Genomic DNA, 24802 nt, shown 5'->3' with positions numbered 1-24802 from the left:
GCTGATGAGGCTCGGGTTCGATCCCCGGTGGGAGCAGTGGGATAAAGATCCGCCTTGCGGCTGGGATTAGATCCCTGGCCCGGAAACTTCATATTCAGGGGGTGTGGCCCAAACCAAACCCAAACCAAAGGAGACTTGCTCAACAAACACCCTCCGTTCAAATCCACACGAAGCCTGTTCTCCCCCCCCCCCCCCGCCGCCGCGAGCTCCAGCGCATTTGTCTGTTCACCACATGCTCAGGCCACTTGTCCCCCTTGGCTTCTGGTGACTGGACCTCGTTCCCTCCTCTTCCCTTTTAGGAGACCTGTTTCAGAAGCCCGAGGTGGCCACGGTCAAGTTCCTCTTCCTGGTGGGTGGCTTCGCGGAGGCGCCCCTCCTGCAGCAGGCGGTGCAGGCTGCCTTCGGCGACCAGTGCCGCATCATCATCCCGCAGGACGTGGGCCTCACCATCCTCAAGGGCGCCGTGCTCTTCGGGCTGGACCCCGCGGTCATCAAGGTGCGCCGCTCGCCACTCACCTACGGGGTGGGCGTGCTGAACCGCTACGTGGAGGGCAAGCACCCGCCCGAGAAGCTGCTGGTCAAGGACGGTACCCGCTGGTGCACCGACGTCTTCGACAAGTTCATCTCTGCCGACCAGTCCGTGGCCCTGGGCGAGCTGGTCAAGCGGAGCTACACCCCGGCCAAGCCCTCCCAGCTGGTCATTGTCATCAACATCTACAGCTCTGAGCTCGACGACGTGAGCTTCATCACCGACCCCGGGGTCAAGAAGTGCGGCACGCTGCGCCTGGATCTCACGGGGACCAGCAGCGCCGCGGTCCCCGCGCGGAGGGAGATCCAGACCCTCATGCAGTTCGGCGACACCGAGATCAAGGCCACGGCCGTGGATATAGCCACCTCCAAGAGTGTCAAGGTTGGGATCGACTTCTTAAATTACTAAGCGGCCCTCCCCAGCGCCTGCCTGTCCCCGTGGACGCAGCTCCCCTGCATCTGCTGACCTCGGCCCTGGACGGTTCTCTCCCTGCCCTTGACCCCTGCCATCCCCCAGCCGAATTTCAGCAGGGAAGGTGAGAACAGCCAGGGCTAGAAATAATTAGAGATTTTTGAGGGCACACTGGAGTCAGAGAAAAACTGTTGGCGATTAAGACTGAGGTTGGGAAATAAGAAATTTGAGGATCCTAGAAGAGCAGCTAGCGTGTCTAGGTACAAAGTGGGGCAATACCCATCCGCCAAGGGAATCCGAACATTTCTGCAGCGGTGATGGAGCTTGGTTTGAGCAGATCTCCCTTCGCTAGAACAGAAGATGCCCTATCGCGATCTTCCCAGATTTGAAATAAGATCTTTGAGCCAGGAGGAGATTCTTCCCTTTTTTTTTTTGGATGGCAGTCGATATAAAATGCCACCCATCTGCAGTTAATCTCTTTCCATCATCCTGTGATTAAAAGCGGTGATTCAGTGGGAACTTGGAGCAGTTTTAGCTGGAGGGGGAAGACTGCCTACGCTGGGCACTATTTTAGGGTCTCATCATTTCAATTCCAAATATGTTCAGATAGCCTCAGCTAATCCGCTAGGATATGTGAGTGGGAGAGCTGACACGGCAACTTTTCAGCAGGTAAAAACCTTGCTTCAAGGGAAACTGATACTGAGCTACTGACATAATCCCAAATGACCTGCTGTGATATAACTCCCCAAATGCCAAATCCTGATTTCTGAATTCATAAGTAATTCGAGGTAACCTTACTTAGTAGGATTCTGTGTGAGAAAATGATGTTAAGATTTGCCTCCTTCTTACCACTAATCCCAAGAGTCCAGAACAGCCCCTCTCTAACATTTTAAATGAACATAATTTAAATTAACTCCCTCCTCCTGACTCACCCTCATCTCCCTGAGTTTATTTCCACATTTTGAAGAGCTGGAGTTCCCTGGTGGCTCAGCAGGTTAAAGATCCAGCGTTGTCACGGCTGTGGCTTGGGTTCATCCCTGGTCTGGGAACTTTTGGCACAGCCAAAAAAAAAAAAAAAAAAAAAAAAAAAGAAAAAAGAAAATACATTGGTAGCACATGGGCAGAGAATCTGTTCTATAAAATGTTTCATTAAAATCTTAAACCCAAACTGAAGATTCCATCTAAAGGAATTCATAGATCTGTACCTGATGAATGAAGCTAGGTTTTTTCAAAGCAGATCTGTGCATCTCCTGCGTGAGAACTGCCTGGGTGCTTCTTAGAAACAGGTTCCTGGATTCTATCCCTTTTAGGAGCTGAAGTCAAGTCTTGGAGAGGGGAACCAGAAGCTGTAGTTTTTAGTAAACAACACAGGGGACTGTGGTTCAATTCGAATTTGAAAACTCCTAACTTTAGGTTTTTTGAAAGCTGTCCCCTCGTGAGTGGGACTGGGGCTCCACCTGGTTTGGGGATGGCACTTGCAACCCTTACAGGAAGGGCCGGGTGGGGCGGGGGGAGAGTGGAAGAAAGACCGCCTAAGAAGGCCGAGGAACCAACTGGTATGTGTGCCCGCTCTCTCTCCTTCTCCACTTAACAAAGTCTTCGACATTCAGGAAGCAGCTGAGGAAAAAGAATCAAGAATCTGACTCATAGCCTGCTGATCTGTTCAAAGCTGTCTTTTCCACCTGCTGGAGTTCATTGGATTTTAAATCACCGGAGGCATGCATAATGAATGAGGGGAGGATGGATAAGCCACTAGCTTTAAATGCAAGTTGGATTCACAAACCCATCATCACAGCCCATTATCATATGCAGATTCTAAAATAGCACTTCCAATTTCATCTTAACATGTCTTCTTTTTCACATCGCTTGCCGCAGAATTCCCTACTAGAATGTGAATCACGAACAAACCACAGAACTGGAGAATGCTCGTCACATACTCAGTAGCGGGATTTCACATCCAGGCACAAAGGTGTGCTCGCTAAGGTTCTCTTGCTGCCTGCTCTGCTTCCAAAGCTAAATGGGTCTTTCTTTGGTGTTGCCGGCCATACTCTACCAATAAGACTTCAATGTAGTTACAAGTTATATAATTTTATGTACATAACAATGTTAGAAAATTGTACAGAATCTTGATTTCTACAATGTGCTCTTGTTAAAAAAAAGGGGGGGGAAATGCTTTTTGAATTTCATTGATGACATTGCTGCCTTTAATTTCCCATGGTTTCATTTCTTCACTGTGCTTTCTAATCATCAGTTTGTTCCGATGCTAAGCTATGGACTGTGTATGCAGCCTGAGCAATAGCCAGAGGTGCTTAGGGTCAGAATCCTCTGAAGAACTAGACCAGCTGGATCCACAGCTTCCCTAGACCATTTTACAGGCATATCTCTCCCAAAGGTTTGCAGTTTATATTTAAAGGAGCATAATAATGTATCAATTCTCCTGTCCTGTCCTTGAGAGCTGAACTTACAGCCGGGTCTGTAAGCCATGTGACTGTGCAGAAAAACCTTCAACAACTCTGCGTCCCTGCAGGGCTGCCAGCTTCTCCTTGTGGGGAAAAGCAGTCACTCTGAGGGGAAAGTGTGATGTTTTCAGGCCACCAGAATCAAAGAAAAGGAGTGAAGTGGTGCATGAATTGAGCTTTTCTACTGGATGAAGTGTCAGTATGAGTAATAGCGTCAAGTCCTTTTCTTGGCCAGTGTAAGGCCTTTCCCATCTTGCATGAAGGCTGTCTCCTTGTCTACTGTTTCTCTTAAATGAACTGGTTGAAATTTGGAATATGGGCAAATAGGTGATGGAGAGGGGGTGATGATTTTCCTGGATTTTCTTCTGGCCCCAGAGATGCAGCCCTGATAGTCAAACTTAAGAGGGAATTCTCACATTCACCCCTCTGACAGACATTTACTAGAGGAAGAGCACTGGGTAAGTATATTTGGACACATTTACTAATCTTAGAAATTTTCTAAAAGGCCTGTTGTCTTGACCCATTACTCTGTTGTCCCTGGCGTATTAGCTGAGGTTCAAGGTTCCCGGAAGCAGAACTGTCAAGGGATTTCCTTTGTAACTGCCCTCTCTGTACACAGCAGGCATTCATAAATGTTGAGAGATAGACACGTCACAGACAGACAAGATAGAAAAGGGGAGACATACAAATGTTTGTGCAGACTGATGGCTAAATGAGTCCAGATTACAGGGCCTCCCCTACCCCTCGAATGGTATTTAGGTCAAGTTTAGCTTTTAGAATCCAGGTCTGGTTAATTGCCAGGGTGGCAAAGAATCGCATGCACCGATATAAACAGGAGTCAAAATGCATTATTAGCTGAAGATCGAATCACCCATTTGGAGATGAAATAGCTGTGATGAAGCTGCATATTTTATGCCAGGAAGTGACTTCAGTGGATGGCTAGGAAAAAGTTGTTTGCCGTAATGTCACATCTCTCATCTGCTTGGAATATGGAACTATATTCTAAAATATCTGCCATTGGGGTCTTGTTCACTACAAGATAAGTTCAGACTTCATAGAATTTTGCAGCAATTCACAACTTGATTGTATCTGCAAGCTGTCTTCACAGATGTCAAATAAAGCAAAACTCTGGATCTCACGTCGCCCAGAAGTGTTTTCTTTAACACTCTGAATTTGTAAATAGAATTATAGATGAATTATTACTGGCCTCTTCCTCCACCCCCATCTCAGATGGAAATTGATTTCAGGTCCTTTCCTGGGTGTGGCAGCCTTTATTCACTTTCACTCCAACAAGACTAACTCCTTTGTTCCTTGGGGACCAAGTCTCCATCGACATCCCTGAGCCCCATTTCCCTCGAAGCCAAAGACAGTGGCCCCACCGGAGAGAAGGCAGCTAAGCCTCAGTGACCGCTGACAACTCCACTGCACCCAAAGGAAGGTCACTGGAAAAAAAAAAAGAAGCAGAAAACCAAGGGCAGATGCCTTGTCTTCTGGTGTCCTAGCAGGAACACCTAGCTGGCTGCTGCATCTAGGGCCTGGGGTTTATTCCAGGCTCTATGTCTGGGTCGCCCTCCAGAGTTGGCTCCTGAAGCTTCTGGATACTCTGAGATGGGTCCTAGGACCCTGAGAGCGGTATAAATGGGCTCTTCCTAAGTGGGCAGCACCACCAGCTTCCATTCCCGGGAAGTTCAATTCCCAGGAGAAGTGGGGAAGCTGGGAGATGCAGGCAAACAAAAGCACATTGGAAACAAGGGCCTGCAGGCAGGCTGGCTGCAGTTTCCTCATCTGTTCAGAAGAGGATGGGACTAGCAGTCCCTAAAGGCCACTCATTCCCTGGATCTGGGTCACCCAGTGGAGTATCTCATTCCAGTGAGATGAAAGCTCAGTGCCCGTAAAATGAGGATGGTTTGAAGGAGTCTGGCTGCACATCCCTGGCATCCTTCATTTTGCTGCTCTGCCTTTTTCTGTCCTGGCCACTGGAGACTGCTGGCAAGAGGCACAAGGATAGGAGGACAGGGGGAAAGGCGCCTGGGATCCAGGCCTCTGCTTCCCTCCCAGGCGGGTCCTGCCAATCCTCTCCCCTGCATGGGACTTCCCAGCCCCAGCCCAGGCCTCCCCAGTGTCCACATCAGAAAAGGTGTCTTTGACCTGGCCCCTTCTGGCTCACACCCACCGGGGGGCCGGGACCTCCCCCCCCCCCCCCCGGGACCTGGCCTCTGGTCTGGCGGCTGATGGATGGGGGAGGGGGGAGGGGCAGGCTGGGGTCTAACTCCGCCCCTTCCCCCCCCTTCCCCCTCCCCTCCCCCTCCGGTCCGTGAACACACAAAGGCCTGGAGACCGGAAGGTCAGGTGGAGGTGGGGTTTGGGCAGGAGCCTCTGATGGGCAGGTCCAGGTGAGGACGGGAGGGGAGCAGGGAGGAGAGGCTGGGGGGGGGGCGTGTCCACTCTTTCTCACCCGCTCCCGGCCCCACGAGCCCCGCACACCTCCTCTCCAGGCTGGTTCCCTCCACCTCCTCCAGGCAGTCCTTCGGGCAGGGTCCGCAGCCGCCCAGCCGACCCACCCACCCAACGCCACCTCCCCAGGGGCACACTTTTGGGCAACATAGTCTGCCCTCAGAGTATGGACATCTTTCGTTCATACCTTCTTGGATGCAAGAATCATCAAGCAAGTCACTTAACGTCTCTGTGCTTGTTTCACCACCTGTAAAATGGGGACTCAAATATCAACTAACCTTTAGGGTGGCTGCGATGATTTAATGAGAATGCAGCCATGTTGTAGCAGGTATTATTTAAACGTTTGAATTGTTTAAAACTTTCCCATCATTGCTGCCTAACCCCGAGGCCCTCCCCTCCACCTCACGCTGAACTGGCTTGGCAGGGCAGGACTTGGAAGCATCAGCAGAAGCCATCCCAGAAGTGAGGAGTGGCCTGGCTCTGGAGATGGCATCTGCATAAACTGATGCTGTGTGTTTCCCATCACCCCTTCTGCTCGCCCATCTTGGACTCCATGCCAGCCTTTGGCACTTCTGACCCTTTCCAGCCACAGCTGACTCGTGCTTTGCTGTGGGGCTGTCCCGTACCTTGAATGTTGAGCAGCATCCTTGAATAATGGTGGTGATTCCTCTCCATCCCAGCCCCTTGGCGAGCTTATTGGACACCCAAGGGTTTTAGCACATGTGCAGTGAGTTTGCCGGGCAGGTACTTCTGTTTGTTTTTGTCTTTTTGCCTTTTCTAGGGCCGCACCCGTGGCATGTGGAGGTTCCTAGGCTAGGGGTCTAATCAGAGCTGTAGCCACCGGCCTACACCACAGCCACAGCAATGCAAGATCCCAGCCACATCTGCAACCTACACCACAGCTTACGGCAACGCCAGATCCTTAACCCACTGAGCAAGGCCAGGATCGAACCCGCAACCTCATGGTTCCTAGTCGGATTCATTAACCACCGCGCCATGACGGGAACTCCAGGCAGGTACTTCTGATGAGACAAGTTTGTTCCCTCTTCCCTTCATTAACAGAGAGCAAAATCATGGAGTCTTCCAAGACCTTCATGAGACACCTGCCGATCACACCAGGCTACAGTGGTAAGTGGTGATGTGCCCTGCAAAGGAACCGTGGTCCTGATCTCCGTCTCTACATGGACCACTGCCATGTCCAACTGGCACATTAGCTTTTAAGGGAGGCACGTTAGCTTTTAAGGAACTCACTGAAAGTGCTCCTTTGGTGAAGATGGCAGATAAGCAGTCTCCCAGGACATGACCTGCTCTGCAGGAAGTGCTTAATTATATGCATTAAATGCATTTGGACCAGGAGAGACACAATGAATAAACTGGGATGCTGGCCTTCCCAAGTTGTGCTATTTTCATGCACTAGGGCTGTCCATATGGTCCCATTTCTTCCAGTGTCCCTTAGGGAGGGAGGGTAACCAACGCCTCTGGTTTGCTGGGAATGCTCCCAGAATTAACACAGAAAGTCCTGCATCCCAGGAAACCCCTCAGTTCTTGGCAAACCTGGACAATTTGGCACCCTACCTAAAGGCTTCTCCTCAGGCTTCTGGGCTACTGAGAATTTACTAAATCACATTCTCTGGGTGACAAAGCCAGTGGTCCCGAGAGGCCCTCCACTGTCACATAGAGATGTCCTCAGGAGGGAGAGACGTATGGAGACTATTCCAAGGTTTCCCATCCTCACTCTGGTCCTACTGGTTGGTTAAGAGAATAGGCTTTAGTTGCATCCATGTTGCTGCAAGTGGCATTATTTTGTCCTTTTTTATGGCTGAGTAGTATTCCAGTGTACATATGTACCACATCTTCGTAATCCATTCATCTGTTGATGGACATTTAGGTGGTTTCTATGCATTGGCTATTGTGAATAGTGCTTTGATGAACATAGGGATGGCATGTATCTTTTTGAATGAATGTTTTATCTGGATATATGTCCAGGAGTGGGACTGCTATGGTAGTTCTATATTTAGTTTTCTCAGGTATAGTAAATCAGAAAGAGACAGACAAATACCATATGATATCACTTATATGTGGAATCTAAAATATGGCAAAAATGATCCTGTCTACAAAACAGAGACAGGTCACAGCCATGGAGAGCAGACTTGTGGTTGCCGGGGAGATGGGGGAGGGAGTGGGATGGATGGGGAGTTTGGGATTGGTGGATGCAAATGGTTGGATTTGGAATGAATGGGCATTGGGGTCCTACTGTGTGGCACAGGGAACTGTGTATGACTGGGTCACCTTGCTGTACAACAGAAATTGAAGAGACACTGTAAATCAACTCTACTTTATAAAAGATAAACATTAATGACCAAACAAAAAAAAAAAGGGAGAGAGAGTAGGCTTTGGGTTCTAATAAACTGAGATTCCAATCTCTGCCTGGCCATTATCTATGTGATTATAAGTAAGTTATTTACCTTTCTCTGATATGTAGGAATTTCTAGCAAATGGTTATATGAGCTTCCTAGAACAGTTACTTGTTCTCTCACAGTTCTGGAGGCCAGGAGTCTGAAACCCAGGTGTTGACCGGCCATGCTCTCTCCAGTGGCTCCTGGTGTTCCTTGGCTTATGACAGCTTTACTCCAGTCTCTGTCCCCATCGTCACATGACTCTGCTCCGTGTCTCTGTGTGCACATCTCCTCAAATGTCCTTCCCCTTTCTCTTATAAGGACACCGGGCATTGGACTTGGAGCCCACCCTAAATCCATGATGATCTCATTACCAGATCCTTAATTACATCTTCCAAGACCCTATTTCTAGAAAAATTCCATTCACAGGTGTGAGGGGTTAGGACTTGGACCGATCTATCGATTCAACCCACCATGTGGGGTAATGATCGATTCCTTCTGAGATTGTTGTGAGCATTCGTGGAGCCAGCTTATGTAACTTATTTAAAATATCTTGGCTCAACCAAAAAAACAAAAACAAAAACAAAACAAACAAAAAAAATTGGGAGTTCCTGTTGTGGCTTAGTGGGTTACAAACCCGACTGGTATCTAGGAGGATTCAAGTTTGATCCCTGGCTTCCTCAATGGGTTAAGGATCTGGTGTTGCTGTGGCTGGCAGATATTAGGGTATATTTAATTGTCCAAGGGTTGGGGAGACTGGATAGCGGGTGGAAGAATCCCATCACTGTCAAGAACAGTCTAGTAATTTGATTCTTCCAGAGATGTCTTGAAGGTGCATGGGGTGGGGATTACTGCTTTCAACTCTGGGGCCAGGTTTTCTTACCTGGGGACAAAGGCAAAAATGCTGGGCTTCATAATGAGGTGTATTTATTTATTTGCAGTTTAAAGGCAAGTTCTTAACCAGCTTTTCCTTCTTTGTTCTTAAAAAAAAAAATGGTCTTATTGTGACAACATTGTGGTACTTAGGATTCAGCATCCAGTTTAAATAAATAGTTGTGCTTTACCCATGCTAATTATAATGATTATATGTTATTTTGTGGGAAATGCTGAAAAATTGGGCCAGAGGTGGGTCTCACAGATAATGAATTTACCTCTTTGTATAATCGCGCACTGTTTTTAATAAGCCTGCGATTTCCCAATGGTCCAACAAGAAAGATCCCAACTTGCATTTGGGAAGTGCCAAGGAAAATAAGCTTTCTCTCTGGAAAGATGAGTAATTTCAGGTTCCCCTCAGACTATCATTTTGACCCATTGAATGCATTTTGACCCATTTGCTGTTCAGGCTGACATCAGGGACTTTGCTATCAAAGAATATTACTGTCATCGCCTTTGTTGAAACGGGCCTTCCCAGCTCCAGGGTCATTTTTGTGGCCTTGGGAGGGCCCAGCCGCAGTGGAAATAGCAGCACAGTTTGTGCTAATGGCCTTTGGGAAAAGGCAGTGTTGCTGGGCCAGGAAGAAATGGCGAGGGTTGGGCTGAGGTTCTGGGGATTTGGGGCTGGTTCTGAATCCCCTGCTGAAGGCTGTGATTCCCTCGGCTCTTGCAGGCTTCGTGCCCTACCTTAGCTGCCAGGGAACCTCCAGCGAGGATGACATGTCCCACTGTCTGAGAATCTTCCAGGAGAACACACAGCGGTATAAAGACCAGCTGGAGGAATTCCGCTGCTCGGTGGCCACTGCCCCGAAATTGAAGCCCATCTGCTCCGAGGAGACAGTCCTGCGGACGCTGCACCAGTACTACCGACAGTACCACCCTTTTAGTCTGGGTACCTGCTCCTGGAAACCAGCCCCCCTGCCCCCCTGGGCCCAAGAGCAGGGCCTGGGAGGCTTGCCGAGCTGCCACCAAGAGCACAGGGTGCAGCACAGCTCCAAATCCTCAGGCTTCTGTGCGAAAAAGAGAAAGAAGCATTTCCAAGGAGCCAGGCGGGGGGAGAAGGAGGCGGGTGGGGGAGAGGGGGCTGGGTACCAAGACCCCTGGGCAGTCATCACAAATGGGCAGACATCAGCTGTTGTCTCAGTCAGTACTGCTTTTTAGCTGCCTTCTCTGTGCCAGGTGCCTCATTTCATTAGCCGTCTAGGGTCAATACTGTTATTCCCACTTTAGAGATGGAAGAAATGAGGCTTCGGGAGGTCGTGTCCCTTGTTTGAGGTCAGACCTGGGTTTGAACCCAGCTCCTCCTGGTGCCAGCGGGGTGGGAAGGGGTTTTGCCCCGAATGACAGCCACAAAACAGTGACAAAGACAACTGATGACATGACTTTATAATGTTAATAATATTATTATTCCTATTAATAACATTATTAACAGTAATTTGTCCTAGGCTGTTTTTAAGGTCTATAGTCCTGTAGGAGAAGTAGTGGACTGATTGCCTTTATTATTATTATTTTAATTGGGGACTTTTCAAGAACACATGCTAACACACATGCTTTGTGTGTTTTAAAAATTTCCTAGCTGTGGCAAGAGAAATCTGCCTAAGAGTTTGGAATTTTGCCCAACTCTGTGACTATCTGCTGTGTGACCTAGGGCGGTTGCTTCCCCTCTCTGGGCTACAGCTCCCTCACCCAGGTCAGGGAAAGATGGACTAGACACTGTCTAGGGTGTCTTCCAGCTCTAAGGTTCTGGAACTCCATAGCCTCCTCTTTCATCTCACAAATGTGTCATTGCCAAAGGGCAGCTAGCCAGGCAGCCAGAGCTGAAGCTGTTTTTCTGACCTGCATCTTCTCTTGATTCTTTTATTTTTTTTTAAATTTTTATTTTTTGGCTTTTGACTTTATAGGGCCACACCCACAGCATATGGAGGTTCCCAGCTTGGGGTCTAATCAGAGCTGTAGCCACCGGCCTACACCACAGCCACAGCAACGCAGGATCCTAGCCACATCTGTGACCTACACCACAGCTCACGGCAACGTCAAATCCTTAACCCACTGAGCGAGGCCAGGGATCAACCCCGCAACCTCATGGTTCCTAGTCGGATTCATTTCCACTGCGCCACGATGGGAACTCCGATTCTTTTATTTAAACTATCAAAGAGCAATGTCTGAAGCTTTTTTTTCCTTTTTTAAAATTAATCTGAAAAAAGAGCAGGGTTTGTTTAAGAGCAAGAACTTGGAAATCAGAGAGATATGAGTTTGAATCCTGGCCCTGTTACTTCCTTGCTGCGTGACCTTGGCCGAGTCTCTCTTAACCTCTTTAAGATTTCAGTCTCCTCCTTCATAAAGTGTAGGTAATAATGGCATCTACTTTTTATGGTTTGTAAGAGAATGAAACGAGAGGCTTAATAAAGCCCTACCAAGGTGCTTGGCACAGAGAATCAACCAAACAGTGCTGGCTGCCCCCATCAGAGCCTCAAGCTTTGCCTGGGGCTGATTGTTGGATGAAGGTGAACTTGGGAGCCCTGCCCACTAGTGGCTCTCAGAGCCCTCAGGAAGCATGGCATCTTTTTCATAGAATGCAAAGACCTGAAGAAACCTCTCCAGGAGCCCCCGATCCCTGGCTGGGCAGGCTACCTGCCAAGAGCCAGGGTCACTGAATTAGGCTGTGCCACACGGTACACCGTCATGGCCAGAAACTGCTACAGGGACTTCCTGAACATCACGGAGCAGGCCAGGAGGGCACACCTGAAACCATATGAGGAGTAAGTCTGACTTGGGAATGAGAAAGAGGGGGGAGCACATCTCAGGCCAGGGGGGTAGCCAGGTGCCCCCAGCCCAGCACTAGGACTGTTTTTATGTCTGATTTGTTTTGCAGGAGGGGCTGGGTTTGTAACTGCAGGACCTTCTAAGTAGGCAGACACCCTCCGCTCCCCTCCTGTGCCTAGCAAGCTCCAAAAACCCTGCTTCCGGCCTCTGCTGTTTGCAGGAAGAGGCTGGAAGTAAACACCAAAAAGACCCCCTATCCTGGCAGCAACCTGAGGCTCAAGGATGCTGAGAAAGGGAGCTTGAGGGTGCTGCTTAGGGGGATTTTTGTGTCCTCAGTTTACCCTTCTGTAAAATGAAGATGATAATCTGACCTTTGGGATAAATCATTAGGATGACAAATAAAAATACTATGGGAGTTCCCATTGTGGTGCAGTGGTAATGAATCTGACTAGTATCCATGAGGATTCAGGTTGGATCCCTGGCCTCACTCAGTGGGTTGGGGATCCGGTGTTGCTGTGAGCTGTGGTGTAGATCACACACTCGGCTCAGAACCTGCATTGCTGTGGCTGTGGGGTAGGCCAGCAGATGCAGCTCCTATTTCACCCCTAGCCTGGGAACTTCCATGTGCCGTGGATGTGGCCCTAAAAAGCAAAGAAAAAAAAACAAAAGCGAATAAACATGCTATGCACATGTGGAACCTGCATAGATTATATTTATTTTATTATTAATAAAAAGAATAACTCTTTGACTTTGGTTCTTACTTTAGAATATACGGAGTTAGGGCCACACCACCACCTCCTGTTCCTTCTCCAAAAATTTTGCTGCATGAAGGGTTGCTGCCGAAATACCCGGATTTCTCTATTCCAGGTAAGGGAGGACGTTCCTTCCTGCTGTTTTATAAAGGGGGAGGAATGCTGCAGTGGCCCCTCTGCTTTGCTGGCCACCTGCCTGCAGTTTGTGGGCTGGTTTCTCTCCCAGAAGCCACGTGTCCTACCCTGGGAAGAGCCCTGATGGAGGACCCCAGACTTCCGGTGACGTGTGGCTGCACTCAGAGGCCAAATATTTCCTGCAACGGGAAGATTTATCTAGAACCACTGTCCTCAGCAAAGTATACTACTGATGGGTAGACGTGGCGTGCCTCCCAAGGAGAGGTGAATATTAAGGGGGCCTTGAAATTGCGCCCCTCATGTACCCCTCATGCACCCCACAAGGGCACTGGGGAAATTTCATAAGAATCCGTTTTACTGTCGCCTACACCTGGACTGGTTGGCGATTACATATCACATTCGCAATAAAGGCCTTTTCTTGTCATGTGAGAATAAAGAGGATACACTTCTCATCATGCTGAAGGTTTCTGTGTTTTTCCTCCACGTTATGCTGACCTTGAGAAGGTGCCAGGGTGGCGCCCGTCTCTTCCTGACCCCCAGGGAGAGTTGTGCACCTGGATCAGGCTCTTCCTGAAGCCCTGGCCCAACCCTCTGAGGAGTCGGTCTCCACCAGCAGCTTGGGTCCCGGCGTGGCAGTTCCCAGCACTAGCACAGACCTGTGCCCACCCCAACCCTGGTATTTCAGAGTCCCAGGCCCCACCCAGCTGGCAGATGCCAGCTGTGATAGTTTCCTAGGGCTGCTGTAACAGTACCACAAACTGGGTGGGATTAGACAGTAGAAATTTATTTTTTATTTTTTTCATATTCTTTTCCATTATGGTTTATCACAGGATATCCAATATAGTTTCCTGGGCTATGTAGTAGGATCTTGCTGCTTATCTATCCTATGTATACTAGTTTGCACCTGCTAATTCCAAACTCCCAATCCTTCCTTCCCCCACTCTTCTCCTTTATGTCTGTGAGTCTGTTTCTGTTTTTTTCTTTTCTTTTCTTTCTTTCTTTCTTTCTTTCTTTTTTTTTTTTTTTTATTTAGGGCCACACCCACAGCATATGGAATTTCCCCAGGCTAGGGGTCAAATTGGAGCTGTAGCCTCTGGCCTACACCACAGCCACAGCAACGCAAGATCCTAGCCATGTCTGCAACCTACACCACAGCTCACGGCAATGCCAGATCCTTAACCCAATGAGCGAGGCCAGGGATCAAACCCGCATCCTCATGGATTCTAGTCGGGTTCATTAACTGCTGCGCCATGATGAGAACTCCTGGTTTCTGTTTCAAAGATAGGTTCATTTGTGTCATATTTTAGATTCCACATGTAAAGGATATCATGTGGTACTTGTCTTTCTCGTTCCGATTTCGCTTAGTATTATACTCTCTAGTTCCATCCATATTGCTGCAAATGGCATTTTCGTTGTTATGGCTGAGTAGTATTCATATATACATCACATCTTCTTTATCCATTCCTCTGTTGATGGACATTTAGGTTGTTTCCGTGTCTTGGCTACTGTGAATAGTGCTGCTATGAGCATAGGGATGCATATATCTTTTTGAATTACAGTTTTGTCTGGGTATATGCCCTGGAGTGGGATTGCTGGATTATATAGCAACTCCATTTTTAGTTTTTTGAGGAACCTCTGTATTGTTTTCCATAGTGGCTGCACTAATTTACCTTCCCGCCAACAGTGTAGGAAGGGTCCCTTTTCTCCACACCCTCTCCAGCATGTGTTATTTGTAGACTTTTTAAATGATGGCCATTCTGATTGGTGTGAGGTAGCACCTCGTAGTTTTGACTTACATTTCTCTAGTAATTAATGCTGACCATCTGTATGCCTTCTTTGGAGAGATGTAAGACAGCAGAATCTAATGATTCTGGACACAAGAAGTCCACTTGGGGCTGTTAGCAGGGCTGTGCTCCCTCTGAAGTCTGAAGGGAGAATTGCTCCTTGCCTCTTCCCTCTCTCCTGGTGGTTTGCTGTCCATCCTTGCTGATCTTTGGTGCATAACCCCAAATCTGTCTGTGTTGTCCTGTGACTTCCCCGTGTCTCTGTGTCTTCACGTGGCTGTCTTCTAACAAAGACAGTGGATTGGGGTTCACCCTTCTGCAGTACGACCTCATCTTAACAGATTACACCTGCAGCAATCCTATTTCCACATACGTCACACTTGCAGGTCCTGGGGATTAGGACGCCAACATATGTTTTCCGTGGGGGCAGGAGACGAAGAACTGGGGGGACGCAATTCAACTCATAACATTGGCTGACTTTTCATCATTGACAGGCACTCTCTCTGACCTCACTCTGCAGCTATTGGCAAGAAGAAGAAATCAAAAGCAGCTCCTGGGGCAAGGAGGCCATTGTTACCAAAAGGCTCAAGGGAGTTTCCTGGTGGCATAGTGGGTTAAGGATCTGGCATTGTCATTACTGTGTCTCGGGTCACTGCTGTGTTGTGGGTTGGATCCCTGGCCTGAGATCTTCTGAATGCTGTTGATGCCGCAAAACCAAACCAAACCAACCAACCAAGCAAACCAAAACAAGAACAAAAAAACCAACTCAAAACTGCAGGGCCAGAAAGATGCAAGCCACTCCTGGGAGTTTTTCCCTAGGTGGGAATTTTCACTTGGGCTCCCTGGACATCCAGGGTTTCATGGGTAGAAATCAGGAGTCAAATCCTTGATTCTTATGAGAAAAAAGGACTTGGATGAGAAAAAAACTTACATCTTTGTTTTCACTAACCTCCAGGTGAAATATTTCCTTCATTTATGAATGTAGGCAACAAACCACAGCTGCACCTGTCACCTTAGCCCAATAAAAACCTCAGGTCTTTTTATATCACATGACATTTGTTGCAAACATCTTAAAATAGTGTTAATGTTGATGACGCCTTTATAATTAGTTGTTATTAGAGCTCCTATATCTGCTAACATTATTAGCAAACACTTAAATAGCTATTTCACGAATTTGTCCTTTTCACTATGTTGATAGTAGTTCCGTACAATTAGTTTCCAATAGTAATTTCATATATCATACTTCATATATTTAAAAGCATTATTCTGAGAAGAGAGCCACAGTTTTCACCAGAGGGCCAGAGGGTCCCTGGCACAGAAATGGAAAGGAGCTTTGGTTCTGGGAAGCAACCTAGGATGTGTGTAAAGGGTGACTGTCACACGAAACAGCAACAACCCAAGCCCAGTGGGACTTGGGATTACAGTGCATCCTGTTATCAAAAAATAATGTGATAAAAGAATGCTATTGTGGGAAAATATTTATGATATAGTGCATGAAAAAAGCAGGCCATAAGACAGTACAAATCCATAAGACAGCACACATACACACACACAAACCCCATCATCCTATATTTTTGCTGACAAGGGAGGAGGGGTAAAGGGAGCTAACCCATAATACTAACAGTGGTTGCTTGGATAACGGTTCTATTTATTGTTCTTCTTAAATTTCTTGTGTTTTTTCCCAGTTTTCCTCAGCCAACAAGTATTGTTTTCATAATCGGGGGGAAAATGTGATTTTCCTTATTTGAAGTGATTAAAAGTCATTTTAATCTTTAAGTGAGATTGCCTGTTTAAAGAAAGAAAGCCTGGAGTTCCCCTCGTGGCCCAGTGGTTAACGAATCTGACTAGGAAACATGAGGTTTCAGGTTTGATCCCTGGCCTTGCTCAGTGGGTTAGGATCCGGCGTTGCCGTGAGCTGTGGTGTAGGCCGAAGACGCGGCTCAGATACCAAGGTGCTGTGGCTCTGGCGTAGGCCAGCAGCTATAGCTCTGATTAGACCCCTAGCCTGGGAACCTCCATATGCCACAGGAACGGCCCAAGAAAATGGCAAAAAGACAAAAAGAAAGAAAGAAAGAAAGAAAGAAAGAAAGAAAGAAAGAAAGAAAGAAAGCCAGTAGAAGGTAGCTAGTTGCATTTTCTTCAAAGGGCTGGGACCATGCTCAGTGGATAGTTGGGATTTTTTCCCAGTGTTTTTTTTTTTTTTTTTTTTTTTTTTTTGCTTTTTAGGTCCAAACCCGCGACATATGGAAGTTCCTAGGCTAGGGGTCAAATCAGAGCTATAGCTGCTGGCCTACACCACAGCCACAGCAACGGGGGATCCAAGCCACATCTGCAATCTACACCACAGCTCACAGCAACCCTGGATCCTTAACCCACTGAGCAAGGGTAAGGATTGAACCCGAGCTCTCCTGGATACTACTCGGGTTTGTAACCCCCTGAGCCACAACGGGAACTCCTTTTCCCAGCTTTCTTAACACCCTGGGAGAATGACTTCACAGGACAGAGACTCATGGGACAGACCTGCCTGGGGCTGGTGGGCCAGGCTGCTGCATCTCTGTTGGCTCCTTAGATGTGAAGAACCTTTGTGGCAGCTCTGCCTGTTCCCCTCTCCCAAACCCACGGAGTTTGCAGATGACAGCTCTGGACCCAAGGATTCTGAAGTCTTTACCCAGGACATGAAGGGATTGCCAGGACTGAAACCTCTCCTTGCAACTGCCCTCATCTTCATTTCAGCCACAGGATCAAATCAGGTGTCAATGTTTAAGTCACTAGCTAATTCCCTTGGCACCCACCTTTCAAAAATGGCTTCAGCAGGAAAACAAAAAGCAAACCCCACAACAACCCAATGACAGAAATAGCAAAAGTGAATAAAGGCAATTAAAAATTGTCTAATAGTATCTCATTCTTCTACCACGTCATGATTAATATCACCAAGTTCAACGTGCAAATCAACTCCTTTTGTTGAAGCAGTTCCGCAGTCCCAATTCTTTTCCTTTATCTTTTCTGTTTCTCCCTAGCCTATAATTTCTAGAGCATCGTCTGTCGGGGGAGGTAGAAAGGTGATTTTACTGCACAGCAAAATTATCATTATTAGCACAAGCTGCATCCGTAATGAGCTCATTCTTGCCACGAAAAGCAATCCCATTACCTGATAAGACAAAATTCCCCGGGTCTGGAAATCCTGGAGTAACGGAAGGTTTGTATGATTTCTTATGACAAGGGGGCCTTTTGTGGGGGTGGTTTGAATTCCGTGGCAGTTCAAGTGCTGCTTTGGCGTCCCTTCTTTCTCTTTCTGTGGGTGAATTGACAGTTCCCTCCGGCCGGATGTTGGGAAGGGCTGCCTGGGTTCTCAGCCTTGCTCCCAATCCCTGGAGTGGTGACTGATGGTTCTGAACAGGATCTCAGTTACTTGTGGCTTTAACGTTGTTCCCACACAGCTGTGAAGCATGTGGCCAGGAGTCAGACCCTCCCTGAGTTCAGATCTCAGCTCTGCTTTTTTTCTGGCTGACTTTGGGCACTTTCCTCATCTCTCTGAGCTCAGATTTCTATTTTGCGGCTAACTGCAGAGCTTACCCAGTGTCAAGAGTGTGAAGAGATTAGGCAAGTGCCTCTGACCCACAGGTGCTCAGTTAATATTATTGATTACCATTGGGGCAAAGGGATCTGGGGACACTGCTAGAGCTGACATGGGGTTAGGGGTGGGGACATGATGTCTCTGAGCCCACACAGTGAGTTCTTCATGGAAGAGGGTTCAGAGCCAGGGCTCCTGGCTTCTACTGAAGTGCTCTCTTCACTGCTGCCCTTTTCTTCTGGGGACCCCATCCCTGGGAGGCAGGCAGAGCAGGTGTGATTGGCCAATAATAAAAGCAGTCACAGCAGCCCTGATAATGTGCTTGCCTAGGTCAGGCTCTGGCCCTTTCTCTGGAAGAGTTTGTTTAATTAGTATTATCTAGCATACATATTTTCATTTAATAGATGAGGAAACTGAGGCACACAGACGTTAAGTAATTCGCTCAGGGTCATTTTTCCCAGAAAAAATACAGGCGGCCCCTTCAAAGGCAGCTGATACATCACCCCAAAAGCTCCATGTCAGTATTTTTTTCCTTGGGCAAAGCCCGCAGCATGCAGAAGTTCTTGGGCCAGGGATTGAATCTGTGCCACAGCAGTGATGATGCCAGACCCTCAACCCACTGAGCCGCCAGGGAGCTCACAATATTTAGATTCAAATCATGTTTGTCTGGATTTTCCAAAGGCTGAGAGGGAGATATTCCCATCTTTCCTGATCAGCCTAGGGTGCCTTCAGGAAAGGACACTGGGGGGCTTCCTATTGTGGCTCAACGCGTTAAGAACATAGTGTCCATGAGAATGTGGATTCGATCCCTGGCCTCCCTCAGTCCATCCTGCATTGCTGTGGCTGTGGTGTAGGTTGGCAGCTGCAGCTCTGATGCAACCCCTAGCCTGGGGAACTTCCATTTGTTGCAGATGGGCCATAAAAAACAAAAAGGAAAGAGCACCAGGCCCTCTATGACCTAGAGGAGCTGGCCCCCAGCCTTGAGGTCTTCAGACACTGTGGCTGGTTTGTGTTCTCCTGAAGGTCACGGCAAGGGCAGCTCTCCCCAGACGGCCCTCTCTGGCTGCCAACACCTCCCTGCTCCACACTCCCAGACTCCAGCTTCCCTTTATCTCCAATCACTCCTTACACTCAACCCAGTTTTGGTGGGGGCTAAAAGTGCTTTAAAACCTATTTGTCTAAGGCTCTCTCTGACACAATTCGTGCGCGCATTTATTGCAACTGCAGCTCCGTGATGTCTCAGGTTGTTTTGTTTCCCTTGGTTGTCGTCTTTTTCCAGATTTTACCTATTGTCTTTCTTTTTTCTTTTTATTTTTTTATTACCTGATTCTTTGTCTTTAATTTTACCATATATTAACATCTTTTCAACAAGACCATTTGGGCATGCTTCCACTAGCAGTACTTGGGCATATCTTGTTTAGCCATAACCAAACTTGCTTCCCTCCCCAGTGTTTTGGTGGAAAATAAACTCCAACACGCTATTTCAGTTATCAAAACTTATCTGAGAAAATGGGTGCTGAGTTTGGACTGTAAACCGGAACCCAAGGAGGAAACCTCAGCATTGGCTGGATGGACGGAGTTATTATAAGTCCCACTGGGGACCCTAAGAATGCCCTGTTTGTCTAATGACCCACAAAGATGGCCTGTCTAGCTATAAGCCCCTAAGTAGCAGTGACAAAGGACTCACAGGTTACCTCCCCCACTGCAGGACCCAGTGCCAGTTAGTCAGAGCCCATCAGCCTGGAAGTGGCCTCCCAAACCCTCCCATTGCAAACGTTGTGGCAACTACCATTTCACCCTGTCATCTGCTATGAAGCCTAGTTTCCATCCTTCCTGATACCCTTGTCCTGGCTGAAGAAACACAAGACTTTTCTAGAACTGACCTCATCATCAAGATTTTACCTATTTTCAAACACTTTGAGGACATTTTCACCAGCGTCTGAAGAACCTTTCTCTGGATTTATTGTCACGAACACAGCATTTTATCTGAGTGCTGCCTCAGCCACCTGCCCTGAAGGTGCCAACCCTTTTAATAGGACATAGACACTAAAGCCCTTCCTCCTAAACCAGAGGTTGCAAACGTCTTCGGTAAAGGGCCAGAGAGTCAATATTTTAGCCCATATGGTCTCTGTTGCAAATACTCAATTCTGCTGTTTTAGCCGCCAAGTAGCAATAGACAGTTATGTAAATGAATGCGTGGCTGCATTCCAATAAAACTTTATTTATAGGCACTGAAATTTTAATTTCATATCATTTTCATGTATCACAAAAGATCATTCTCGTGAATTAAAAACACTTTAAAAAATGTGAAAACCATTCTTAGCTAGAGGGCTGTTCAAAAGTCGATGGTCCTTGGGCTGCAAGTCACTGACCCCTGCTCTAAACCACAACTTAACCCAAGGGGATGATGCAGCCAGGATCTAGCTGTAAGTGGTTTATTCTGTAAGCAGCATGGTTCAAGCAAGTGCCCTCTTGAGAAGGAGAGGCCTCTTTGGGGGGTCCTGGGAACAGGACCCCCTGTGCCCAGGATACTGAGAATGTCGCCCAAACCCACTGCCAAGGAGGATAGGGAATGGGCTGATGTGAAGCTCAGATGAGCTGGGAGAAATCCTGCAATTGCTTGAGAGAAAAGGTAGAAACGAGGGCCTGTGGCGGCTTTTCATACCCTACGTTAAACTTAAAATCTAATTTAGATGAAAATGGATGCATAGAAATTAACTGTGCATGCGAGGCTTTCGTCGTTAAGCTGTGTACCCTGTAACGATGGCTTTACCAAATTTATTCCCTTGGCTTGAGAATAAAGATGCTTTTTGAAATCTGATTTTGTTGTTTTACAAATCGTTTTAGCCTTGTGAATCATGCAAACTCCATTTCTGATCGGCCTCAAACAAAACAGAACATTAAAGTGTTTAAGATTCAATCAAAGGCTCGCTGTGAGAGGCACAATATTAAAATAACAGAAAAATCAATTTGATTTTTATTTGGAACATGATTTGTCACAAATAGCATTCTAATAGATAACACTGATTATATGGTAGCAAATGTAATTTATATATACCGAGTTCTGTGCCTTTGTCAGAGTCATCATTAAGGAATTTGACATGTATGCAGGAGAACAATAAATGCCAACTGAAATATATACCAGTTACATATAAATGGGATGCAGAAATGAGTGATGCTAGCACACGCTATACTTATAAGTAATAAGATGCCGAGTAAAGCAGCTTGCGTTTTCAAACAAGAACTCTTTTTATGTTGTCATTTAAAATATCTCATATTTCTGAAGGTCAGAAATAAATGGCACTATTAGCATTAAAAGCTAGTAAAAGAAAAAGTAATTTGTTGTGCATTTAACATAACATTTTATGAAATAGCTTTGTAAAGCATTCATATTTTTTCCCCCTGTGGAGGCTGAGGAGACAGGATGAAGATGCCTTTCAGGATGAAGAGGACTTTTTATCGCATCTTCGTTATTGGTAACATTTTAGTTCACTGAGATCTTTGGGGCATTACGAGGTTTGTGCCTGGGCAGGTACCTGCTAAGAAATGAAGCTGTTTATGTAAGTGTGGTCTCTGCTGGCTCCAGCAAAGTGCTGCCCAAGTGCTGGGTTTGGTCCTTATTGATAATGTTATTGATACAGCGCTGCAGCGGGACACGGAGGACAAGCAGTGAGGCTGCCAGGGACTGAAGACACAGGGTTTTGATGTGACAGACACAAGTCCCCAAAAGTAAGAGGAGAGAGGCTCTTGATCTGTGTCTGGGGACCAATGGCAGATATTCAGGATTTGCATCCAAATGCAGATGGGGACCACGTGGCTTCGAAACCTTTCACCAGCAACTTTTCCTGCCAGCCACGGGTCCTGAACTCCAAGATATTGTAACCCCCCCCCCCCCCACCGCCGCCTCCTTTTTCTCTTACATTTGGATAAAAATTTAAAACTACCCAAAAAATAACATTGACCAATACCACTATAACCACCACCTGGAATTAGCTTCAAATCCTTTTGTAATAGAAAATAAATATGACACCACCAATAAAGAAGGATGGTAAGTGTCCTTGTTTTGATGTTTTTTTTACCACATCTGCAGTGAGTAGCCGTAATTTGAGAACAGAACAGTATCAGTGGTAACTTCTGTATCTAGATGGTACCTTCCTGACACTTTTCTCCGCAACAGGACACGTGGGAGATCTGCTCATGGTCATGTGTGTGGACCCTAGTTCATTCTGAAATTGTATCTGGGTAATCGGATTGGTGCAAACTTCATTGGTTTTCCCCCAGTTACTAGTGAAGACGAATCTCAAGCATTTATGATTCAGGTGTCTCCCTGTGTGCTGCCTGCTCGTGTCTCTTTGTCATCTTTTCTTTCTCCTTCTTTTTAGGGCTGCATCTGCAGCATATGGAAGTTCCCTGGCGAAGGGTGGAATCAGAGCTGCAGCTGAGGGCTACACCACGGTCACAGCACAGCCAGATCCAAGCTGCATCTTTAACCTACGCCGCAGCTTGTGGCAACTCCAGATTCTTAACCACTGAGCAAGGCCAGGGATTGAACCCACATCCTCATAGATACTAGCTGGGTTTTAACCCACTGAGCCACAATGGGAATTCCCCTTTTTCCCCTTGTCTATGCAGCTGTCTTTTCTTTATGTATTCTGAATACTAATTCTTTGTTGGATCTGCTTCAACTACCTTCTCTGAGTCTGTGCTTGCTTTCAGTCCTAATCCTTGGGGGTCTCTGTTACACTTAAAGAGTAACTCAGACCTTCCCACCACTTCTGCTTCATTTATTGGTTGTTTTATCATGTGTGGGCGCATTCTAAGTGTTGTGTGTGTTTTACCTTATTGAATTGTCACGGCCACCTTGTGCAGGAGGGCTACTGCGATTCCTGGGTGTGTTGAGGTCAGGAAGTGGAGAAGCCAGTCCAGGTAGTACAGGTAGAGAAAGGGCCAAGACCCAACACCAACTTCCCCTTCCTGCAGAGCTGGGCATTTAAGCCCCATGTCACAGTCAGAGAATTAGCAAGAGGGGAGATTAGAAAGAGCCCTTACAAACTCTTAGAAGGAAACACACACAGCAGTTCTCAACCCTGGCTGTACATTATGAAGTACTGGTGCTGGGCCCCTACTTCCAGAAATTCTGGTTGGTCTAGGATGTGGCCTGGACATGGGGGTTTCTTTTCTTTTCTTTTATTTCTTTTACTATTTTTTTTTTTTTTTTTTTTTAGGGCCACACTTGTGGCACATGGAAGTTCCCAGGTTAAAGGTTGAATCAGAGCTGCAGCTGCCAGCCTACACTGCAGCTGCAGCAATGCAGGATCCGAGCCTCATCTGCGATCTACACCACAGCTCATGGCAACATTGCATACTTAACCCATTGAGCAAGGCCAGGGATCAAACCCACATCCTCATGGTTACTAGTTGGGTTTAACTACCACTGAGACACAATGGGAACTCCCGGGGCTTTCTTTTAAATCTCCCCGGTTAATGTTAATATGTATGTAGCCGAGGCTGAGAACCTCTGTTCCATCATCTGTAGTTTTACCGAGATCTAGAAAGTCTAGAAGGTCTCAGACACCGACCTATTTCACTGCACCAGGCTGAGATTTTACATGCTGTATAGGGCTTCAAGGAAGAAATTTTAGAAAATACAAAGAAAAAAGGAGAATGAAAGAAAAACCCCAAGGTATTGAGCTCAGGCACTTTAGATCTGCCGTGAATGACTGACAAGCATTCCTGTAAAGGGGGGGCCGAGCTCCTCCTGCCCTCCTTCTCTGAATCTCAGGGGGTGAACCACCTGCCATTCCCATCAAGCACCAGCTCCTGCTGCCGTGGCGCCATTCACAGAATTGCTGAGTGAAGCCATTTCTGGATTCCTGGAATGGAGCAGTGGATATCCCCACTCTGCCCCCACAGGTGTGTCCCGCACCAGCATCCACACACCTTCCACTTGCCACCAGCCTATGGACCCACTGGCGCCCCAGGGACTAGTGAACAGGTCAGCCGGGGGCTGTTGGGAGGCCAGGCTGCAAGGGCCATGCTCTGCTCCAGCTCCCGCAGCTCTGCCTGCATTGGCACTGAGCCCCTCATGATCTGGCTGCAGACCACTCATTCATTGGCCTTGAAAGGAGACCCCCTACAGGCTGAGGCCTTATCCAGCTCAGAAATCAGAGCCTGGGAAACCTGGCCCTGAGCACGTGTGAGGGTGGCTGGTTCGAGCCCCTGGGCAGCCCCTGTGGTTAGGTTTCAGCATCTGCAGACTCTTTGTATGAGTGGCTGCCCAGGGCCCTCTGACCGACTTCCTGTCCCCTCCCTGAGAGAAGGATAAAGCGGGAAATTATCTGCATATGAAGAACATTTGAATTCTCTTAATATTCAAGAGCTCTTTAAAGTAAAAGTGATATCAAAAAGATGCCTAAAATGGACACACAACTTGCGCACTTCACAGAGACAGAAATACAAAAGGCCATTCAACACAGAAAAGATGTTCACACGCATTCGTAACCAAACAAACGCAAATTCCCCACAGAAGGAAAAGCACTTTCACACGCCACACTGACAAAAGGTTTGACATTTCACCACATTGGTGAGGGTACCATGTGCTCTCATGTTAGAACA

General features: G+C 47.2%; 1 protein-coding gene across 5 annotated transcripts in view; it reads left to right on the top strand.

The window, feature by feature from the left end:
* The window catches only part of HSPA12A (heat shock protein family A (Hsp70) member 12A), a 185376-nt gene extending 172089 nt beyond the window's left edge, over positions 1–13287 (top strand). For 3 of the 5 annotated variants that reach the window (XM_013983787.2, XM_021073399.1, XM_021073401.1), the window contains one exon: positions 300–4537. In XM_013983787.2, the coding sequence (XP_013839241.2) occupies positions 300–937 (638 nt within the window). In that variant the 3' untranslated portion in view covers positions 938–4537. Of the gene's footprint in view, positions 1–299; positions 4538–6915; positions 6982–9855; positions 10075–11754; positions 11942–12711; positions 12813–12923 lie in introns of those variants that run through there. The other 2 variants (XM_021073398.1, XM_021073397.1) reach the window with 1 other exon arrangement.

This window comes from Sus scrofa, chromosome 14 (genome assembly GCF_000003025.6).
Source record: "Sus scrofa isolate TJ Tabasco breed Duroc chromosome 14, Sscrofa11.1, whole genome shotgun sequence".
NCBI classification, from domain to species: Eukaryota; Metazoa; Chordata; class Mammalia; order Artiodactyla; family Suidae; genus Sus; species Sus scrofa.
Note: the sequence above shows the minus strand (reverse complement) of the source record. Positions and strands in the feature narration are given on the sequence as shown.